The sequence below is a fragment of the Prionailurus viverrinus genome, chromosome D2 (genome assembly GCF_022837055.1).
Source record: "Prionailurus viverrinus isolate Anna chromosome D2, UM_Priviv_1.0, whole genome shotgun sequence".
NCBI lineage: Eukaryota > Metazoa > Chordata > Mammalia > Carnivora > Felidae > Prionailurus > Prionailurus viverrinus.
The window spans coordinates 46,534,986-46,555,751 of record NC_062571.1 but is presented as its reverse complement, the minus strand read 5'-3'; the positions used below and the strand labels follow the sequence as shown (position 1 = coordinate 46,555,751).

Below are 20,766 nucleotides of genomic sequence, written 5' to 3'. Positions count from 1 at the left end.
GTTGTGATGTGTACTAGGTGTTGTTGTATATAAGTGATGAATCACTAAATTTTACTCCTGAAATAAAACAAAACAAAACAAAAGTTCAATGGGTGAAACTAAGGAAAATCATGTAAAACCCTTTGCTTTTCTCTTAAAAGAAAATCAGTTGTTATTCAGTCAACTTTTGTTTTAAAGCCCACTGATTTACCTGCCTTATACTACAGTGTAATTTAATCTCAGATAAGCCTCCTTAAGTAACAATCATAGAAAGTTTTTTTTTTCCTTTTAGAGAGAGAACATGCACGTGCATGTGAACGGGGGGCAGAGAGGCAGAGGGGCAGAGAGAGAGAATCTCAAGCAGGCTCCATGTTCAGTGTGGAGCCCACTGTAGGGGTCAACCCCAGGACCCTGGGATCATGATCTGAGCCAAAATCAAGAGTTGGGCACTCAGTCGACTGAGCCACCCAGGTTCCTCAAAGGTTTCTTTGATTTCTTCACCACACATTTTTTGAAGTAATAGAGAAGGTTCAAAAAGAATCACATCAAGAAAGCCAGGAAAATAATTCATTTATTCCTCTCTTCAAATGCTGGGAAGACTAATTGGGAGATTCACATATCTTGGCACACTGCAAGTATATGCAAGCCTCACTTTGCATGGCTCCAGTATGCACAAATTTCAGTTAGTGTGTTTAGTGAAGAACACCATTCCCCCAACAACACAATTCAAATTTCAGTGATCACAGTATATTAACTATGAGTAATTGCATAAAGTACAAACTTCACTTCTAGCTCTTCAGTCTGCAGATTAATATGTAAATAACAGATGTGCATCATGATCAGTGACTAACCATGTCATTTTTCTTTTACTTCTTTTAAAATACTACTGCAGTTGGTCACTGTGTACCTGTTACTCAGCTCATGCACAGATAGCAAAGCGCATAGTTTTGTTGCCTCCTTATTTTTTAGCGATAAGCCCACATCACCTTTTATAAAAATGGGTTATCAAAAGCTGCTTGGTCAACAAAGATGAACTGAAGCAAAGAAAAGAAAAGTAGTAACACTGGGATGAAATCCTAATAGAACAAGAATAGAGTTAAGAAGAAATAGTGCCTTGGAAAAGGTTATAGAACAATCATAATTTGTTCTGTTGATTATTAAGATCTTTTGCAAAGTTTCAGCTTGTGCAGTCATATTTATGGCCCTATACTACTATGCAAAGCAGGAATGGGCCTTATTATGTAGCCCAGGGATTTTTAGGTATAAAGTAAATATCTTGTATTTGTATAGCATTTTATAATTTGCAAAGCATTTTAAAATGAATAATCTTATATAATCTCTATGAAATCCTCCTGAAGTAGACCATTGGATATCATAATTTCTACTTCACAGAAGAGGGAATAGCTCTGAGGTTAAAAGGTGTTTTGAAGGCTAATAAAGGAGTGGGGCCATACCACATGTCATGGCCTAATACTTTTTCTGTTTCTTGTCTTCGGGTCAGGATCTACTCAGAACTAACTAATAATGATAGTGACTTAGATTTCTATTAGTTTTCCACTTTACAGAGCACGTTTTCATGTATGTCATGGAGTGCTGTCTACAGTTATGCAAGGAAGGCAGAGCAGACAATATCTGAATTTTAGGATGCAAGCAATGAGGAAAGGATAATTTCAACAAATGGTTCTGGACAGTTGCATTTTCATATATTTAAAAATGAACTATACCCTTATCTCACACCTTACATAAAAATTAACTCAAAATAGATCATAGGACTGATATGAATTAAAACCATAAAACTTCTGAAGAATACTTGGGAAAAATTTAGTGTTCTTGGGTTTGGCAGAGTTTTTCTTAATAGGACACAAAAACCCCAAATTGCAAAAGAAAAAAACAAATTAGACTTCTTTGATTTAAAAAAAAATATTGCTTTTCAATGTACTGTTATGAAAATGAAAAGGCAAACAAAGGACTGGGAGAAAACACATTCAAAACATTTGTCTGACAAAGGACTTTTGTTTAGAATATGTAAAGAAATTGGGGCTCCTGGGTGGCTCTGTTTGGTTAAGTGTCTGACTTTGGTTCAGGTCATGATCTCTTTTGTCTGTGAGTTCGAGCCCTGCATTGGGCTCTGTGTTGACAGTTCAGAGCCTGGAGCCTGCTTGGGATCTGTGTCTCCCTCTCTTTCTGACCTTCCCCTGCTTGCTCTCGCTCTCGCTCTCGCTCTCACGTGCTCTTTTGCTCTCAAAAATAAATAAACATTAAAAAATGTTTTTAATTAAAAAAAGAAGAATATGTAAAGAATTTCTATGACTTTATAGGAGGACAAATAACCCAACAATAAGTGAGCAAAATATTTAAGTGGCCGCTTGAAAGAAGATGTATGGATGACAAATATGTGAAAAGATGTTTATATCATTAATCAGTAAGAAAATGCAAATTAAAACTATAATAAGATACATTTTACATGAGATACATTTTACATCCGCTACAATGGAAGTGAGTTTAACAGTTTCTTATAAAGTTAAGCATGCTATTGCTGGGTCATAAGGTAGATCTACTTTTAATTTTTTGAGGAACCTCCTCACTGTTTTCCAGAGTGTTACTTCATTGTCCTCCAGCTTCCAGTGTTTCAGGTAATAAATACGATGGTATCATGACCTTATTCTAAATTTTTTAATGTTTATTTATTTTTGAGAGAGAGAGAGAGAGAGAGAGAGGGAGAGAGAGAGAGGACAAGTGGGGGAGGGGCAGAGAAAGATGAAGACACAGAATCTGAAGCAGGCTCCAGGTTCTGAGCCATCAGCATAGAGCCCATTATGGGGCTTGAACCCACGAACCGTGAGATCATGACCTGAGACAAAGTCAGACGCTTAACTGTCTGAGTCACCCAGGCGACCTGGCCTTATTCTGTAAGAAACATATTCTTTCATTCATAAACCTTATGGCATTTTAATTTTTTCCTGGAATTCAGAAATGTTACCATGTATGTTTCATTTCATTGGTCTTACGTAGAATTCATAGAACCTTTTAATCTGAAGACTCAGTCTTCCTTTAGCTCTAGGAGAGTTTCTTCAGTTATTTAGTAATTCGTCTTCCTCTCTCTACTCTGTTTTTCTTTTTCTGGAGCTCCTGTGATTTGTAGGGTTGGTCTCTTGGATCTTTTTTCTAAGGCTTTCATCTTTTTCCTAATTACCTCTTTACTTTTGCCTCTTGGTAGTTTTGCATATACTTCCCCCCCCCCCCCCCCCCACCACCTAGTTTTAGTTCTTGCTTTCTTTCATTTGGTCTTCTAGGGAACTTATTTAAGTTTCAAGAAAACCTTCCTCCTTCCAATCATCTATTAAAATTTTTAGCTTGTGTGCTGCTTAATCTTATATGTCAACTTGGCTAGGCCACACTACCCAGATATTTGTCCAAACATGAGTCTAGATGTTGTTGTAAAAGTATTTTTAGATGTAATTAAGACTTAGATCACTGGGCTTTAAGAAATTCAGATCATCCTATCTAATATGGATGAGCTTCATCCAATCAGTTGAAGGCCTTAAGAAAAAATGATTGAAGTTCCCCAAGGAAGAAGCCATTTTGCCTCCAGATTGCCTCTGGACTCAAGACTGTAACATCAGCTGTTCTTTGGATCTCCAGCCTGACAGCCTGCCCTGCAAATTTCAGACTGGCTGCACAGTTGTGTGAGCCAGTTCCTTAAAATGAATCTGTCTACTGTATATATATATATATATATATATATATATATATATATGGCCTATCAATTCTGTTTTTCTGGAGAACACTGACTAATATAAATTTTGGTACCAAGAATGATTCTAGAGGAACAGAATATTAAGGATGAGTTTTATGAATTGATTTCCTACTCTGATAAAATTTAAAGGCACTAATGACTCTATTTCTAGTAGTAAAGAGAGCAGTGATAATCCATGGTGTAATAATGGTAACAGAGATAAATAAAATCTCACCATTGGCTTTTCCTTTACAAATACTTATAAGAAGCAAGGTCTGGATGACTGTGTATTTTATACCTTAGAACATTTTTGTCAACTAACAAATATAATGAGATTGGCTGGTTGTTTCTAATTGTGCTATGCCAAGTAGGGGAAAAAAAGGATGGTCTCAGGAATTTGAATTTCCAGCTCAAGCATCACATAAATGACCTAAAAGTGTTCATGTTTTCCCTGAAAGAAACCATTATCTCCTGTAGCCATGGAGCTCAGAATGTTGAAAATCAAACCCAGAGTCTCATCCTATGAATGGCTGACTTACTTTGCAATTTGAATTCCATACTTTGCAGGGTGTTTGCTATTAAAGTGAGGGCATAGAATTTGACAAAGAATGGGATTCTGAAAAACTGAGAACATATGGCAAAGTCCTGGTAAAGATAGGCACATCAAACCCCTAAATGCTGAAGAGTCTTGTTTGCCAGTACTACTGAAGCTGGCACTAATCTGACACTAATTCCAGGAGACCAAAAGTGTCACCATGGCCCACCAGGAAGAGGGGTACTTATGGAGGTCAGATAAGCAACGGAGTTTTAGCTTGGGTCCATTTCCTAGTGGGTTCGGTGTGTTCTGAACCACTGTGGTTATTTCTGAAGTTCTGGAATGCATACTTGGAACAGGCATACTCAGCAACTGGCAGAATCCCTACCTGTGGAGTGAGGCCAGTTATGGTGGAAAAGGCCAAATGGAAGCCTGTAGATCTGCTTCTGTCTAGGAAGATAGTAAACTAAAAGCGATGCCGCGTTCTTGAGAGAGCACAGAGAGATTAATGCCACCATTAAGAATTTAAAAGGTGCAGGGGTGGTGATTCCCACCACATCCCCATTCATCTTACTTATTTGACCTGTGCAGAAAACAAGTGGATCTTGGGGAATGACAGTGGATTATTATAAGCTTAAGCAGGTGGTGACTGTAACTGCAACCATTGTACCAGGTGTGATTTGATTGCTTTAGAAAATTATTACATCCCCTGGTACCTAGTGTATACCTGTTGATCTGGCAAGTGCTTTTTATCCATATCTGTTAGTACCCCCACCAGGAGCAGTTTGCTTTCAGCTGACATGGCCAGCAATACACATCCAATGCCCTATCTCAGGAATAGATCAGTTCTCCAGCCCTATGTCATAGTTCCCAAGGATTTTGATTACCTTTCCCTTACTTAAGACATTATACTGGTCCATTATATTGATGACATTATGCTGATTGAATCTAGGGAATAAGGAGTAGCAATTAACTACTCCAGACTTACCAGTAAGACATTTGTGTGTCACAGGGTGGAAAATGAATCTAACAAAAATTCGATCTCTTTGAAATTTCTAGAGGTCCAGTGGTTGGGGAATATAAAAATATTCCCTTCTAAGGAGAAGGGTAATATGTTGCATCTGGCCTCTCCTATAGCCCAAAGAGGTAGAATGCCTCATGAACCTCTTTGGACTTTGGAGACAGTAGATTCCTCATTTCAGTGTGCTACCCTGGCTCCTTTACTAATATGGGTTTTGAGTGGGGCCCAGGACAAGTGCAAGTTCTACAAGTCCAGGCTGCTGTACAAGTTGCTCAGTTGATCCAGTAGATGCAATGTCAGTGGAAACTAGGGGTAGTTTTGAGCCTTTGGCGGGCCCCTATGGCTGAATCAGAGCCCAGGCCATGGGCTTTTAGAAAAGCCCTGCCAATCTCTGTGTATAACCACTCACCTTTTAAGGAACAGTTTTGCCTGCTATGAGGTATTAGTAGAGACTGGACACTTAACTATAGGCCATCAAACCAGAAAGTAGAGCGTGCAAAGCAGCACTCCATCATCAAATGGAAGTTGTAGATACAGGTTGGGTTTGAGCCAGCCTTGAAGGCACAAGTAAGTTAGATGAAGGGACCAAACTGTCCATGGTCTTCTTTCCTTTACCTCCTCTCTTCCAGCCTGCATCTGTGGCCTCATGACAAGTTCTCTATGATTAGTTGACTGAGGAAGAGAAAATTGGGATGTTCTTTACAGATGGTTCTGCACCATATGCAGGTACCACCTAGAAGTAGACAGCAGCAACACTACAGACTTTTTGGAGGGCACATCCCTGAAGGACAGTGGTGAAGGGAAATCCTCTTCGTTGGTAGAACTTTGAGCAGTATACGTGGTTGTCCGTTTTGCTTGGAAGGAGCAATGGCCAGAGGTACAAATCTGTACCAGTCAGGCGCTGTGGCCCATGGCTTAGCTGGATGGTCAGGGACTTGGAAGGAACATGATTGGATAGTTGGTTACAAGGAGTTCTTGAGGAAGAGGCATGTGGCTAGACCTCTTGGGATGGGCAAAAATAATGAAGATATTTGTGTTGTATGTGAATGTTCACTGAAGGGTGACTTAAGGAGAGGATTTAATAATCAGGTGGATAGAATGACTCATTCTGTGCATACCAGTCACTTTCCCGGTCACCCGTGCATTACCCAGTGGATTCATGAACAAAGTGGATGTTCTGGCAAGAATAGAAGTTATGAATAGGCTCAGCAACATTAACTTCTAGTCATCCTTGCTGTGGCCTGTGCTGAGTGCCCAATCTGTCAGCTGTAGAGATCAACAGTGAGGCCCCAATATGGCACTGTTTCCCAGGGTGTTCAGCCAGATACCTGACAGCACGTTGATTACATTGAACTACTTCTATCACAGAAGGAACAGTGCTTTTTTCAGTGCCGTTTTTTTGTTTGTTTTTTACAGAATAGATATTGTGTATGGATTTGCCTTCTTTGCATGCAGTACTTCTACCAAATCTACCCTCCAGAGACCCACAGAATGCTTTAGCTAACGTCATGATAGTCCACACAGCATTGCCTCTGACCAAGGAGCTCACCTTGAGGCAAATGATTTGTGGCAGTGGACTCGTGCTCATGGAATTCACTGGTATTAACATATTCCTCATCCTCCTACAGCGGCTGGGTTGATAGAACAGTGACATGGCTTTTTGAAGACTCAGTTACAGTGCCAGCTAGGTGGTGGTACCTTAAAGGGCTGGGGCAGTGTTCTCTTGGAGGTCCTATGTGCTCCAAATTAGCATCCAGTATATGTTTCTGCCACAGCCAGGATTCAGGAACTGAGAACTGGAAATGGGAGTGGCACAGCTCACTAAGACCTCTAGTGATCCAGTAGCGAAGTTTTGCTTCCTATCTCTGTGACGTTATGCTCTGCTAGTCTTGAGGTCTTAGTGGCCGTCTTCAGTAACGTTGTCTGGCATTTGAAGTGGTCTTTCCTTGAGTCTTCCTTGAGGGCCAGCAGATCATAGAGTTACTTGTGGAGACTGTGGAATCTAGAAGAACTGCTGCATAATAGGGAACAAATTACTTAGCCACTTTGAGTAAAAGTGTCTCATCTGAAAAGCATGCATAATATACCTCATTCAAAGGATCGTTTTGAAGTTCAGATGAGGTGATGCATGCAGAATACATACATGCTGCTTGGGCCTGGGTGCATGTTAGCACTAAATTCTACAACTGTTTCTTCCCTTAGGGGAACATTTCTCCTGTGATCACTTGAGCTATTTCCTTACTACTGTGTATTCCATAGTTTTGCTTCTGAAATTCCTTTTATGTATTTTCTTTATATGCTCTGTACTCCATAACATTTTACTCATTATTATCATTGTTTTCATATTTTTTTCTGAGTTCATGGGGAAATCTCTAAGCCAATTTTCTAAATCACTAATTTGTTTTTCTATTCACTTCTCACTTTAGAGGTTTTAATTGAGTAATTGTGGTTTTTATCTGAAGGCAAGCTTTTATTAGTTTAGATTGTTTGATTTTCACACAGTTAATCTCCCTTTTAAAAATAAATACTTTTCTGCTATAAAGTAGTACAAGTTCACTATAAACAATTAGGTAATAAAATAGCCACTACTAGTATTTTGGTGAATACTTGCCAGGTTTATTATTATTATTATTATATGTTTATATAAAGTAATATAATGTATTTGTATATATGTTCATATATGAGGAAGACCTTTTGCTTTTGTTACCTCCTTTATAATTTAATAACATGTCAATAAACATGTTATTCTTTTTAAATAATAAAATAATGTTCTCATATTTCATTTTGTTTTTTTATTATTTTTTTAATATGAAATTTATTGTCAGATTGGTTTCCGTACAACACCCAGTGCTCATGCCAAAAGGTGCCCTCCTCAATACTCATCACCCACCCTCCCATCCCTCCCAACCCCCATCAACCCTCAGTTTGTTCTCAGGTTTTAAGAGTCTCTTATGGTTTGGCTCCCTCCCTCTCTAACTTTTTTGTATTTCATTTTAAATGAAAATAGCTTTTAAAGTATTCTTCCCTCTTATAGGAAGGAAAACCTTTGCTATGATTTTTAAAAATTGTATCCTTTTGTGAAGTACTAGCCTTCTTCACATATCTAGTGATTGTTTTTCCTATTTATTCATATTTACAAGGGCAAGTTTATGTTTGCTATGTTGGAATTTGAAAAGGGTTCTATCAGAACTTGTGTAAGGCCCTGTTTAGTTATCTCAGTCATACCCTATTTGCCAGATAAGTGGCCCACAGGACTCTGAGTAATAGGGAGGGGCTCTTGGTGAGACCACTGCCTGGCAGGGAAGGTCTGTCCTTTGCTGAGGGCATTTATTGTCTGTGTGGGAGCAGTGGTTGAGCCAGAGGTTCAGATGTCTATGTAAAATGAAGAAAGAGCTCTGGGGCCAATGGAGTTTGTGAGTAGGCCAAGTAATTGGCTTCCTCTTTCATATTTGTTGCAATAGTTCATGTTTCATGAGTCCCATGTTACTTGGAGCAAATCCCCTTCATAACATCATTTTTCCATAATACCTTTGCTTTGATTACATACTGTTTCACCCAGTGAATGCTGAGGATGGATATAAAAGTTGACTATCATGTAGTTGGGGCATTGGTAGAATTCCATTAATCCTAGGGTTTGGATCTGATCAACTATCACAGTCATTTTTTTTTTTAAATCCTGGTCCCTACTGCTCTGGGCTTGCAGCTTGTCTGGATTTATAGAGAATGGCATTCCCTTGCCACCTCAGAGGGCTCCTCCTTGGCTGCATTCAGTTCAAAGGAGTTAGGTAACTCCCTTGGCCTAATCATACCTGTGCCATATCTAACAGAAATCTCTCAAAGTGTCTGGATTCCGATGGCAGCCTTCTCTATTTAGTAGAAACAGATGAAAACAAAAAACACTCATTGTGTATTTTGTAGGTCATGCCACTATGTTTGGGGGAGGGAAGAACTTAAATGCATGGACTCCTATAACTCTTGAAGTGACACTCTTATGCCATCTTCTCTACGTGTCAAAGAGATGAATGAATTTACCAGTGTGAAATACTTTCATGAATCCAGGGTGTATTGTATCTCCTACTTTTCTTTTATCTACCAGATATTTCTGTTTTTATGATAGATGATTCAACACGTGTTCCTCTTGGAGAAAACAAAGACTACATCAATGCTAGTTATATTAGAATAATGAATTCTGGAGAAGAGTATTTTTATATTGCTGCTCAAGGACCACTGCCAAGTACCACAGATGACTTCTGGCAAATGGTTTTAGAAAATAACTCTAATGTTATTGTCATGATAACCAAAGAGATAGAAGGTGGAGTTGTCAAATGCCACCATTACTGGCCCATTTCTATGAAGAAGCCTTTGGAATTGAAAAACTGTCGTATCTTCATGGAGAACTACCAGATACTTCAATGTTTCATCATCCGAATATTTCAAGTTGTGAGGAAGTCTGTAAGTTTAAAAAAAAATCAGTATTAGATGTATATTTCATTGGATAAGCCACATATCAGGAGGAGAAGTTAGGATTAGGTTGTGTTACAGACTGGGGGTACTTTTTTGAGTAACTTGTTTTTACTGCTCCCTGGTGCTAGAAACCAAGACACCAAACTCTGACTGGAGAAATGAAAAACCTAAACAGGGAAGATGGGACAGGGAGCATCAGTATTGGAAGTTGCCTAATCCTGGGATGCACTTTGGCTGCTCCTGCCTAGTATGACATATGTATTGAGTCTTTCAGGTATATTGCTAACCACTGTGCCAGGCACTATCACTACCTTACCAAGTAGTGGAGATTCGGGTATCCTTACTGATACTCCTAGTTACTGTGGTCTGTGGTAATACTGAGATCTATATGGAATGCTTTGGGGCCTGGAAGGGAAGTACTTAGCTTTACTTAGGGTTCGGGGGAAGGTTTACTGGAGGAGGGAACATCTGGATTGAGAACTACCCAAACAAGAAAGATGTAAATAAGAAGTCGGTAATCAAGATATGAAATGCGGTGTGTATGGAGAAATGTAAGTAGTTAAGTGTTTAGGGAATGTAAAAGTTTAACAGTTTAACTCAGGGAAAAGTGAGAGGTGAGATGAGGCTCTAGAAGGTAAGCAGGGACCAGTCATAACATGAAGTATCTTGGAGTTTGGCTAAGGAGCACAAACTTTATTATGAAGATAATTGGGAGACATTGAAGAATTTTAGTCAGAAGGTATCATGATCAAGCAGGGCAGTTGGTATGGAGATGAAAAGCAGAGACTTTGGTGTTTTTCATATAAAATTGGCAGACTTATATGTGATTTATGATTTATAAGTGACAGAAGGAGTGGTCAGAAGTTAAGTTATCCAATACAGAAGCCATGTATGGCTATTTAAGCTTAAATTCAAATCATTAAAATTTATATGAAACAACAAATTCAATATTTCACTTGCAACAGCTGCATTTCTAATGCTTAGTCCACATGTTACTAATGGCTGCCATATTGGGTCACACAGATTTAGAAAATTTGCATCATTGTAGAAAGTTCTAGTGGGAAGTGTTGATCTAGAATAACTCATAGATTTCTTGCTTTAATAGAATCAAAAGATACAAAAGGAATGGTTTATAGGAGCATTGGTATAAGTAGATTTGATTAGCAGGAAAGTGATACATGTGTTCAACAGGAATGAAAGAGATGGGAGTTAAACAGGAAGCGTGACAAGAGGATCAAAGAAGTTGATTGGAGTCCAAACAATGACTAGGAAAAGGGTTGCTGGAGATGATGAAGTTGGAACCAGTAAATTTTCAGTAGCAATAAAATGTGCATCTATGAAATTATTTCCTTCCCAGCAGCCTAACTATGAGATTCCTGAACACAGGTTAAGGGGCTGACCCAGGGTGAGGTGTTGTCCACTATGTGTGGTAAAATTCAAAGGATGAAAGGAGTTAACAGTTTGGTAAGAGAATGATTCAGATAATCAGCCATGAAGTCTAAACTTAGGGAGACAAATGGAATCAGGAGCAGGTCAACTAGGAGTAGATGGAGGGCATAAAGGACAGGAGAGCTCCATTTGGTCACATTGTTATTGGAGGGAAGATTTTTGATACTGGACATGATTATAGGTGATAATAAGTTCAAGGAGTGACCATCACTGTGAGGACCAGAAGAAACAAGTGGTCTCCTCTACAAGAGAGAAATACAAACGCTGTGAGGTTAGAGTGTCTATTGGGCTGTAGAGACCCTGGATTTGCCCTAGATGATGTCACAGTCTGTGACAAAGAGAAGGTCAGGATTTTTGGTGAACGTAGCAAATTGACCAGAGGCTAAAGCCACTGGGTAATAGCAATGAGAAGATAAAGCTAAGAGGTATGAAACTCAAAAGGAAGAGGGGTATTTACACAAGAAGGAATGATGAATTGGAAATAGGAGTGGGCAGCAAGGAGTATGCAACTTGATATCTATGCTCTGTGGGACCTGGAGAATGGGAGAATAGGTGGCCTCGGTGAGGGGGCTGCAGAGAGTGAAGGGCTGTGGGAAGCAAGGAAAGAAATGGACGAAGCATTAAGGGAAATGATGAAGGTTTCAAAAAGTTTACGGTGGGATGGGGCACCTGAGTACAAAGGGAGAAGTTGATGAGATACAGGAGTAGGGTGAGAGGGAAAAGTGAGGAGGATTGGAGCATAGTTGTGACCAGGGAGGCCAAGAATGATGGCTGACACTGATGGATAACTTGCTGGCTGTGTGCTAGGCACTGTGCTTGGTCTGTGCACTAAGGTTGAGGGGATTCGCTTCAACCCTCACTCCCCTAATACCTGTGGATTCCCTCCTGTTGTAACCAGGTGTTGTGCCAGGCGCTGGAGACAGAAAACACACACACACATTATCAGCTCTTAGAACACTTATGGTCTAGTGGGGAAGGAAGTTCCAAAATGATGTGTGAGGTACATTTTATGGCAGGGGAAAGCCAGTATGCTTAGAGAGTATAGGCAGGTGAAAGGCACAGAGGAATTATCTGTCTGCAAGAACTCAAATGCTTGGGTCCAAGCAGTGGTGGCCTTTGAGCTGAGGCCCACAGGCTCCAGAACCATGGCGTTCGTGTTTGAAGAATCTGCATCACGGTTTCTGTCTAAGTGATTAGGTCAGGAAAGTGGTGAAGTCCACCTTTGTGCAGATTCTTAGCGGTCAACAGTGGCAGGAGAGATTTAACTCCTGACATATGTGGTAAAGCTATCCTCACTTCGGTGCCTTCACAAGATTTTCAGTATTGTTTTCATCATTCAATTTCATGTACCAATGATTTAAACCTGAGTTTTCTATTTGGGACTTAGGAAAACGTATTTCTATTTGGAACTCAGGAAAAAGGGCTGCATTAGGGAAAAGCAAGGGAGGAGTAAGAAACCCATCCTGAGTTTCCCTGCAGGGGTGCCCAGAGAAGCAAAATGAAGGGCTTGACACTGGGAAAGCGCCATGCTTTTGGAAAGGATAATGGGCCAACTCGAAGTGTTTAATAGTCGACCCTGAGGAGAGTTTCGTGCCTGTGCTGCCAGAGGGCTCAGCATAAGGGTGGGGGCACGGCCCACTTGCCTGGTCACCACCTACCCTGTCCTCATCACCAGAAGAGATTGGTGAACCCCTGGTCAAGCAACTTTACAGCACCCAGCTGTTTTCACTAAATTTTGTATCATAAACATTCAAGCTAACATAGAATGCTTTTCCTAATGTGTTAGCCCATTCTTGGTTTTTGGATTCTGGGTTTTTCTGCACAACCATGGTCCAGAAGAAAGATGGTTGATTTGAATTCAGGAAGCCTACATTATAGTCCAAGCTCTAGATGCGGGAGATTTCTGACCTAGCGTGCATCTCTCCATTACCCTGATCCTTACGGTTTCATCTGTAAAATGGGGATAAAATAGTACCTACCTCCCAGAGTTGATGTGAGGATTAAATGAAAGAGTGCATGTGAAGTCTCTAGCATAGTACCTGGCGCATCATCAGTGCTTAATTCTTTTTTAAAAATTATTTACTTATTTATTTAGAGAGAAAGAGGGTGCGTGCACTCACGCAAAGTGGGGGAGGGGCAGAGAAAATTTCAAGCAGGCTCCACACTGCCAGCAGGGAGCCTGATGTGGGGCTCGAACTCACTAATCATGAGATCATGACCTGATCCAAAATCAAGAGTCAGGTGCTTAACCAACTGAGCCACCCAGGTACCCCCAAAAGTGCTTATTAATTCATGCTACCTATTGGTATTCTTATTTGCATTACTGTATGACTATAGAGCCATTATTATTATTATTATTATTATATTGGAAATGGAATTGAGATCCTTAACACAAGAAGTTGATAAATCTCTCTCTTCCCCTTCTTTCTCCTCCCTGTCTCCTCTCTCAACAGACAGGAACTAGTCACTTTATAAAACACTTGCAGTTCACCAACTGGCCAGACCATGGCACTCCTGCCCCAGTAGATGGCTTCATAAAGTATGTACGTTATGTGAGGAAGAGCCACCTTACAGGACCTGTCCTTGTTCACTGCAGTGCTGGCGTGGGCCGGACGGGGGTGTTCCTCTGTGTGGATGTTGTGTTCTGTGCCATCGAAAAGAACTTTCCAGTAAGTGACATTAAACAGATAACTTGATGCTATTAGTAAACACTCTACTACTTTTAACAGCCTTCTAGTACCTGAAGACTATGATTTGGCCCTCAAGAGAACTCAGTCAAGAGAAGGCATGTGAACTTTGGGTACCTGCTTCTCAATCAAGTGGTGCAGATTCTGGGAGGGGGTTGTGATGATTAAAGTACATAATGCAAATGAGTGGCATGGAGCATTGTTGGGAACACAACAGGTGCACGATTGCAAGTTCGTGTCTCTTTGCTTTTCCTCTACCCACACATACAGCTTTTAAAATCCTGTTAAATAATGTCAGTGAAGTATGCCTGTTTTTAATGAACAGAAAATACATGCACATGAGCACGTTGGAAAAAATGTAGACTTCAGAGTTTTAATGAGCGGTCCCTAGCTTTGACTGCCAGTTTTGCCTCACACTTGAGATTTTGGTGACTTTGTGCAAATTGCTCATCTTCTCTGAAACCCACTTTTTTCATATGTGAAATAAGGATAATAATATTGCTGGGTTTGGGTCAATCATTGACAATCCATTGCTTCCCTCTAAATTTGGAACCAGCTGAGAGATAGACACAAGAATTAGACACATACTGATTATACTATTACCTTTACTCTTGATTAAACTGATTAGGGAATGTGACCTTAGATTTGTGGCCAGAAAGACTGATTCACTGAATTGTTTTCCTGCACTGCAGGAGTGCGAAGGGAAAGACACCTGTTTATTAGCAGGCACAGGGGCAGGAGTGACTCTTACCAAGGGGCACAAGGAATGTGAAAAGCCACACCTCAATCCTGAGAAAACAGGCTGCCGGGCATTTGCCATGCGAGGCAAATTCTGCGTTAGGTTGTTGTCACAACAGTCCAGTCTCTGCTCTCTTGGGCCTTCTGCACTTAAACCCTAACAGTGCCAGACTCTCTCCGGGGGCAGCGGAATGGCTACTTTGGTTCCAGAACTCATTATCCTCAAGCTATATTATGTGGGAGGGTTGGAAAATGGTCTCTCCCAGTAGCTCCTTGGAGGACAGAGGAAATTACTTTTTGTCAGAAACCTGAGCCAGTATATCCCGGCCTTTCACTGTGTCTGAGCTATAGCCCCTTCCCTGAACTAATCACCGTGGGAGATACTGGGCTATGTAGGCCGGTCAGGACTACTCCAGGCCATAAGACTGAGAGTGAGAAGAGGGATGGTTTTCCAGAGCAAACTCAGTGAATGAATATAAACTGGTGAGTCCCCCCGGTGTGCTAAAAAATACTGAAAATTTTAGTAGTGTAAGTCCGATATTACCCATTCCCATAACTAATGTTGTTTGAGCCTTTTAGCAGAAAATGTTAGTATAATTTTCTTTTATATATTCCCCATCATAGTTTCTTAAAAAATTTGTTTATATTTGTCCTTATTTTATATTCCTTGTAGAAACTATAAAAACTGTAAATATTATATTTCATGTTTCTAAGGAGCACTGTTTTCTCCCACCTTATACCTTCTTTAAACTCAGAATGTGTCTTATAATAAGCCATCTGTCAGTTTAATTGACAGTGTTTTTCTTAGTGGTACATAAAATAATGATGCATTTTACAATTAAGGATGCTTAGATTTGATGGAGTAATTCAAAAATAGAAAATACATCCATTGTTTCTTTATTGGTTTCCCACAGAACCTTGAACTGTCAAATGTTCTTACCGATACCCTTTCTACTCTTTTCAGAAATTTTGTCCACCAGACCTACTCAGAGTGTGGTCTTGGACCAGCACCAATCTGTGGATGTTTATTAATCTACCATAAGATACATTCCTAGAAATTGAGAGTGAACGTTTAGAAACTTTCAGAGCAGTTTGATGTATTGCTGTGACATCCAAGAACATGACCAGTGGATGGGTCTTCTTGAACAGAGTATAGACCAGTTTGTGTGTTGTGGAACTCACATGGGGAGTCTTACATGCAGCAAGCTACATACCAGCTCTGTGAAGCGGACATTTGTGACCTGAGACATTTTAAGATTATCTGATCAATTATAACTCAGATATGAAAATCGGAGAATATGTAACCATTTCTTTCTTTTTTGTTTGTTATTTCTATAGCCATTTTCATTTTTAACCACGCCTGCTTAAAAATTCTTAAAATATTGGGAACACACTGCCTCTTTTCTTTCAGAAACCCTGAGACTGCTCTGTAGTTTGAATGGTCTCAATAGACCTTTCTCTTCTAACAGTCTTTAGGGTACAATAACAGTTGTTCATTACTGGTTACCGTATTATCACATAATGATGTGAATAATCCAAAATTTAGCACATTAGCCTTTACATAATTAAAAATTATTTACACAACTATGCACACTGTCAAGTTTATCTGGCAGAGTTGGGCTTGTTTTGTGTAACAAGACTCTAGATGAAGCAGTGTGATATTTATTTATTTATTTATTTATTTTGATGGGGGTGGGGGAAAGGGGCCCTCAAGAGAGAGGGAGAGAGAGAGAGTCCCAAGCAGGCTTTGCACTTTCAGTGTGGAGCCCTACCCTGGGCTGAAACTCATGAATTGTGAGATCATGATCTGAGCCTAAACCAAGAGCCAGATGCTCAGCCAACTGAGCCACCCAGGCACCCCAAAGTCCATAATCCATTTTGAGTTAAGTTTTGTATAAATGTGAGATTTAAGTAAAGGTTTACATATGTTTTCTTTCTTCCTTTTTTCTTTCTTTCTTTCTTTCTTTCTTTCTTTCTCCTATAAATGTCCAATTTTCTAGGACCGTTTGTTGAAAAAGCTATTCTTCCACTAAATTGCTTCTGCACCTTTGTCAAAACCATTGGGCACGTTTGTATGGGCCTATTTCTGTCTCTGTATTCGGTTCCATTGATCCATCTGTCTATCCTTTTACCAATATCACACTATAGATTCCTGTAGCTATATAGTAAGGTAGAGTGATTCCTTTATTCTTTTTCAAAATTGTTTTAACTTTTATAGGGTCTGTGCTTTCCTATATAAATTTTCTAACTAGCTTGTCTATATCTACAGAAAAAAAAGCTTACAGGGATTTTGATAGGAATTGCTTTAAATCTATAGATCACTTTGGAGAGAACTGACATCTTTGCTATGTTGAATACTCCAAGCCATGAACATGGTATGTCTCTCCATTTATTTAGGTCTTCTTTGATTTCTCTCATCAGTATTTTGTCATTTTGGGCATATAGATCCTATATGTGATTTATTAGATTTATCCTATTTCATTTTCTTTGGAGCAATTGTAAATGGTGTTGTGTTTTTATGATCAGCTTCTACATGTTCATAGTTTATATGTAGAAATGTGATTGATTTCTACACACAATCACAAGATCTTGTATGCTCTGATTTTATTGAACTCACTATTTCTAAGAGGTTTTTTTTGTTCTATTTTGTTCTGTTTTTAGATTTCTTGGGATTTTCTACATAGGCAATCATTCTAGTTGCCAATTGGGACACATTTATCTCTTCTTTTCCTATCTGTATGCCTCTTATTTCTTTCTCTGGCCTAATTCAGCTATCTAGAGCTTTAAGTATTGGGTTGAATACAGGTGGTGAGAACAAACATTTTTAGGGGCAAAGTAAATTAAAATGATTCATTTTGTGAAAGACCCTGTGAAGAGAATGATAAGCTACAGACTTAGAGAAACTGTTTGCAAATCACATATCTAACAAACATACCTAAATATCCATTTAGAATATATAAATCATACTCAAAACTTTAATAGTAAAAAACAAAAAACAAAAAAAAAAGCAACCCAGTTAGAAAATGGGTAAAAGACATGAACAAACATTTCACCAAAGAGGATAAAAACATGACAAATTACGATGTAAATAGATTTTGGGCTTCATTAGCTTTTAGGGAAATGAAATTAAAACCATGATGAAATATCACTAGGCATGTATCAGAAAGACTAATATAAAAAAATAGTGATACCTCCAAATGCTGGTGAAGAGTTGAAGACACTGGATTAATTATTTGTTGCTTGTGGGAATGTAAAATGGTATACCCACTCTAGAAAATAGTTTTATAATTTCTTTAAAACAAAAGCAAAACTAAACTAAACTTACTATACAGTATCAGCAGTAGCACTCTTAGGTGTTTATCCCAGAGAAATGAAAACTTACAATTACTCAAAAGCCTGTATGTAAATGTTCATAGCAGATTTATTCATAATAAACAAAAACTGGAATCAACCTAGATGTCCTTCAGTAAGCTGATGATTAAACAAACTGGTATATATCCATTTCATTTATTTTTTTAATGGAATACTATTAAGAGATAAAAAGGAGTGAACTGTTGATATACAGTAAAACCTTGGATTACAAATAACTTGTCCTGCAAGTGTTCCACAAGATGAGCAAACATTTATAACTAATTTTAACTTGATAAATGAGTGATATCTTGCAATAAGAATAATATGTGACACTGAATGTTACATGATCATAACTGAGCCAATGATTCCTCTCTTTCTCTCTCTCACTGTGAGATTTTGGGTGATTGTCTCCCATGCTCGGATGCTTGGTCTCAGGCCACAGTGTTTGACAGAAATTGGTGATTTTTCAGAATGTTGGAAGGTACCCACAACTGGCAACCCACAACGGTGTATTTTTTGCCACTTAAAACACCTATGGACAGTCCTTTGCTTTTCCATACAAGAGTAAGCTTAGGAATGCTTTGCTTCATTCTAGGTCAGGCTGCCTGCAGATATAGACCCTTTTTCTCTGCTGCCTTACTGCCAGTTACATTAAATACAGTATATGACAAGAGTTTATTAATACTATACTGTAGTCACCACCTGTTAGTGACAATGAAAATCATCCTACACAATAACCCTCCTCTCTCTTGTCTCCCTCACACCAGCCACAAAGGTTTTCAAAGGTAAGTGCAGGCTAATTTGTTTATTTTTCTTTATATTTTGTATTTCCTTTATTATTTTATGTGATAACACAGTACTGTAATCATTTTTATATGAATATTTTTGGGTCGTGGAACAAATCATCTGAGTTTCCATTATTTCTTATGGGGCAATTCACCTTGATATAAAAGTGCTTTGGATTACAAGCATGTTTCCAGAATGACTATTGCTCGCAAACCAAGGTTTTACTGTACACAATTTATAAGGATCTCAAGGCAACTATACTGAATGAAAAAAAACCCTAAAAAAGTTAGGTATTACATGATTCCATTCATACAATCCTCTTGAAATAACAAAACAGTAGAGATGGATAACAGATGACTGGTTGCCAAGAGTTAGGGACTGGGTTGGGTGAGTAGTTCTAATGGATAACATGAGAAAGTCTTATGGTGGAACAGTTATGTATCTGGATTGTGGTTGCAGTTATCTGAGTCTTCACATGTGATAACATTGCACAAAATCACACACACACATGTACACAAATTCACAAATGATTGCAGATAAAACTTGCAAAATCTGAATAATGATCAAAATATGATTCATGGATCATACCAATGTCAATTTCCTGGCTTTCATATTATACTATAATTATGTAGGATGGCATAATTGGGGGAAATTGGGTTTAGGGTACATAGGATTTCCATGTATATTTTTGCAACCTATTGTACATCTATAATTATTTCAATATACAAATTTTTAAAGGTTCAATTAAGATTTTAAATTATTATAAAAATGAAAAGTTATAAAAATCAAGGAATGGTTACATTTTCTCTGATTTTTATATAATTTGGGGTTATAGTTAACAAACCTTAAAATTTCATGTGTCTATGTGGTCTTGCTGGACATGACTGGTCCTCAGCACCACTTGTGACTCTCCAGGCAAGTTCAGCAACACTTGAGCTGGTCTAGTCCCGTTCCACTGGTGATCCTCCTTGATGCTGTGCCACTGTCAGATTGCCATAAGAGTTTCTAAACACTTACTACCAGTTTATGGACTCATCTCACTGTGGATTAGTAACAGCCCCTTGCAGACCTGCACCAGCTCAGTGACCACAGTGGGTAGGCTGGTCTCCATGCACAGGTGCAGAATCTGGTATTGGGCCAACTGTTGTTCAGGGTCTCCATTTGAGTTGAGAGGGCTCTTTAGATGAGAAACAGCTGTGTTACTAATGTGGCCAGAAAAAGTATTCTATGCTCAGACTTTTCCAGAATTACAGTCCTGCTTTAAGATTTCCCTTTGGAGAACAGAAAAGTAGACACAGGGGCAAATTTGTTGTTATTTCTTTTGGAGAGCATTTCTTATTATAAATGATTGCTTCCTGCTTTTTCCTGGAAACCTTTTAAACTAAAGTCTTCCTTATCCATTAGACTAACTTAAAAATAGTGCCTTTTCTTATAGTTGAAAATGAGACCTTTCTGGTTATATCTTGACATCTTTTTTACTGGAAAGAATTTATGGAGTACTTATTTGGCAATCCGTGGGTTTGTATTTTCCCCCATGTGAATAATACAAAATCACTGTCATCCTGTTGCAGTTCAACATCAAGAATATAGTGGCCCAAATGAGAGAACAGCGTTATGGCATGATTCAAACAAAGGTAAGCCCTCACTACATAAATTCTAATAAAAAGAGTAAAGAATATAAAGATTAACATGTTTAGCATGTTACAATTTGTAAATCTCTTCTACTTACATGATGTCATTGAATTCTCACTGTTTGAGGTAGACCTTAATTTTTCTCTGATATTACTGATGAAGTACTTCACGTTCAGAGTAATGAAGTCTGTTCTGTGAGGTCATTCATATAGCACATGGGGGAGCCAGGAGGGAAACTGAAGTCTCCTGATGCCCAAACACATGACTTGTCCATAAGGCCATGTTATTTAAGTAGCATATCTGAAGTTATTTATAAGTTTCTGGATAGCAGCTGGGGGATATTTACTCGTCACTAAATTATCAAAGTCATTGGTCTGTCATAAAAAGA

General features: G+C 38.8%; 1 protein-coding gene across 8 annotated transcripts in view; it reads left to right on the top strand.

Moving 5' to 3' along the window:
• PTPN20 (protein tyrosine phosphatase non-receptor type 20) overlaps positions 1-20,766 on the top strand; it is a 123,684-nt gene that overhangs the window by 87,230 nt on the left and 15,688 nt on the right. For all 8 annotated transcript variants that reach the window (XR_007145485.1, XM_047826223.1, XM_047826228.1 and 5 more), the window contains 3 exons: positions 9,389-9,723; positions 13,638-13,853; positions 20,318-20,380. Coding sequence is in view for 7 of the 8 variants with exons in the window: in XM_047826223.1 (XP_047682179.1) it covers positions 9,389-9,723; positions 13,638-13,853; positions 20,318-20,380 (614 nt within the window). In the remaining variant the exon portion in view is untranslated. The remainder of the gene's footprint in view (positions 1-9,388; positions 9,724-13,637; positions 13,854-20,317; positions 20,381-20,766) is intronic.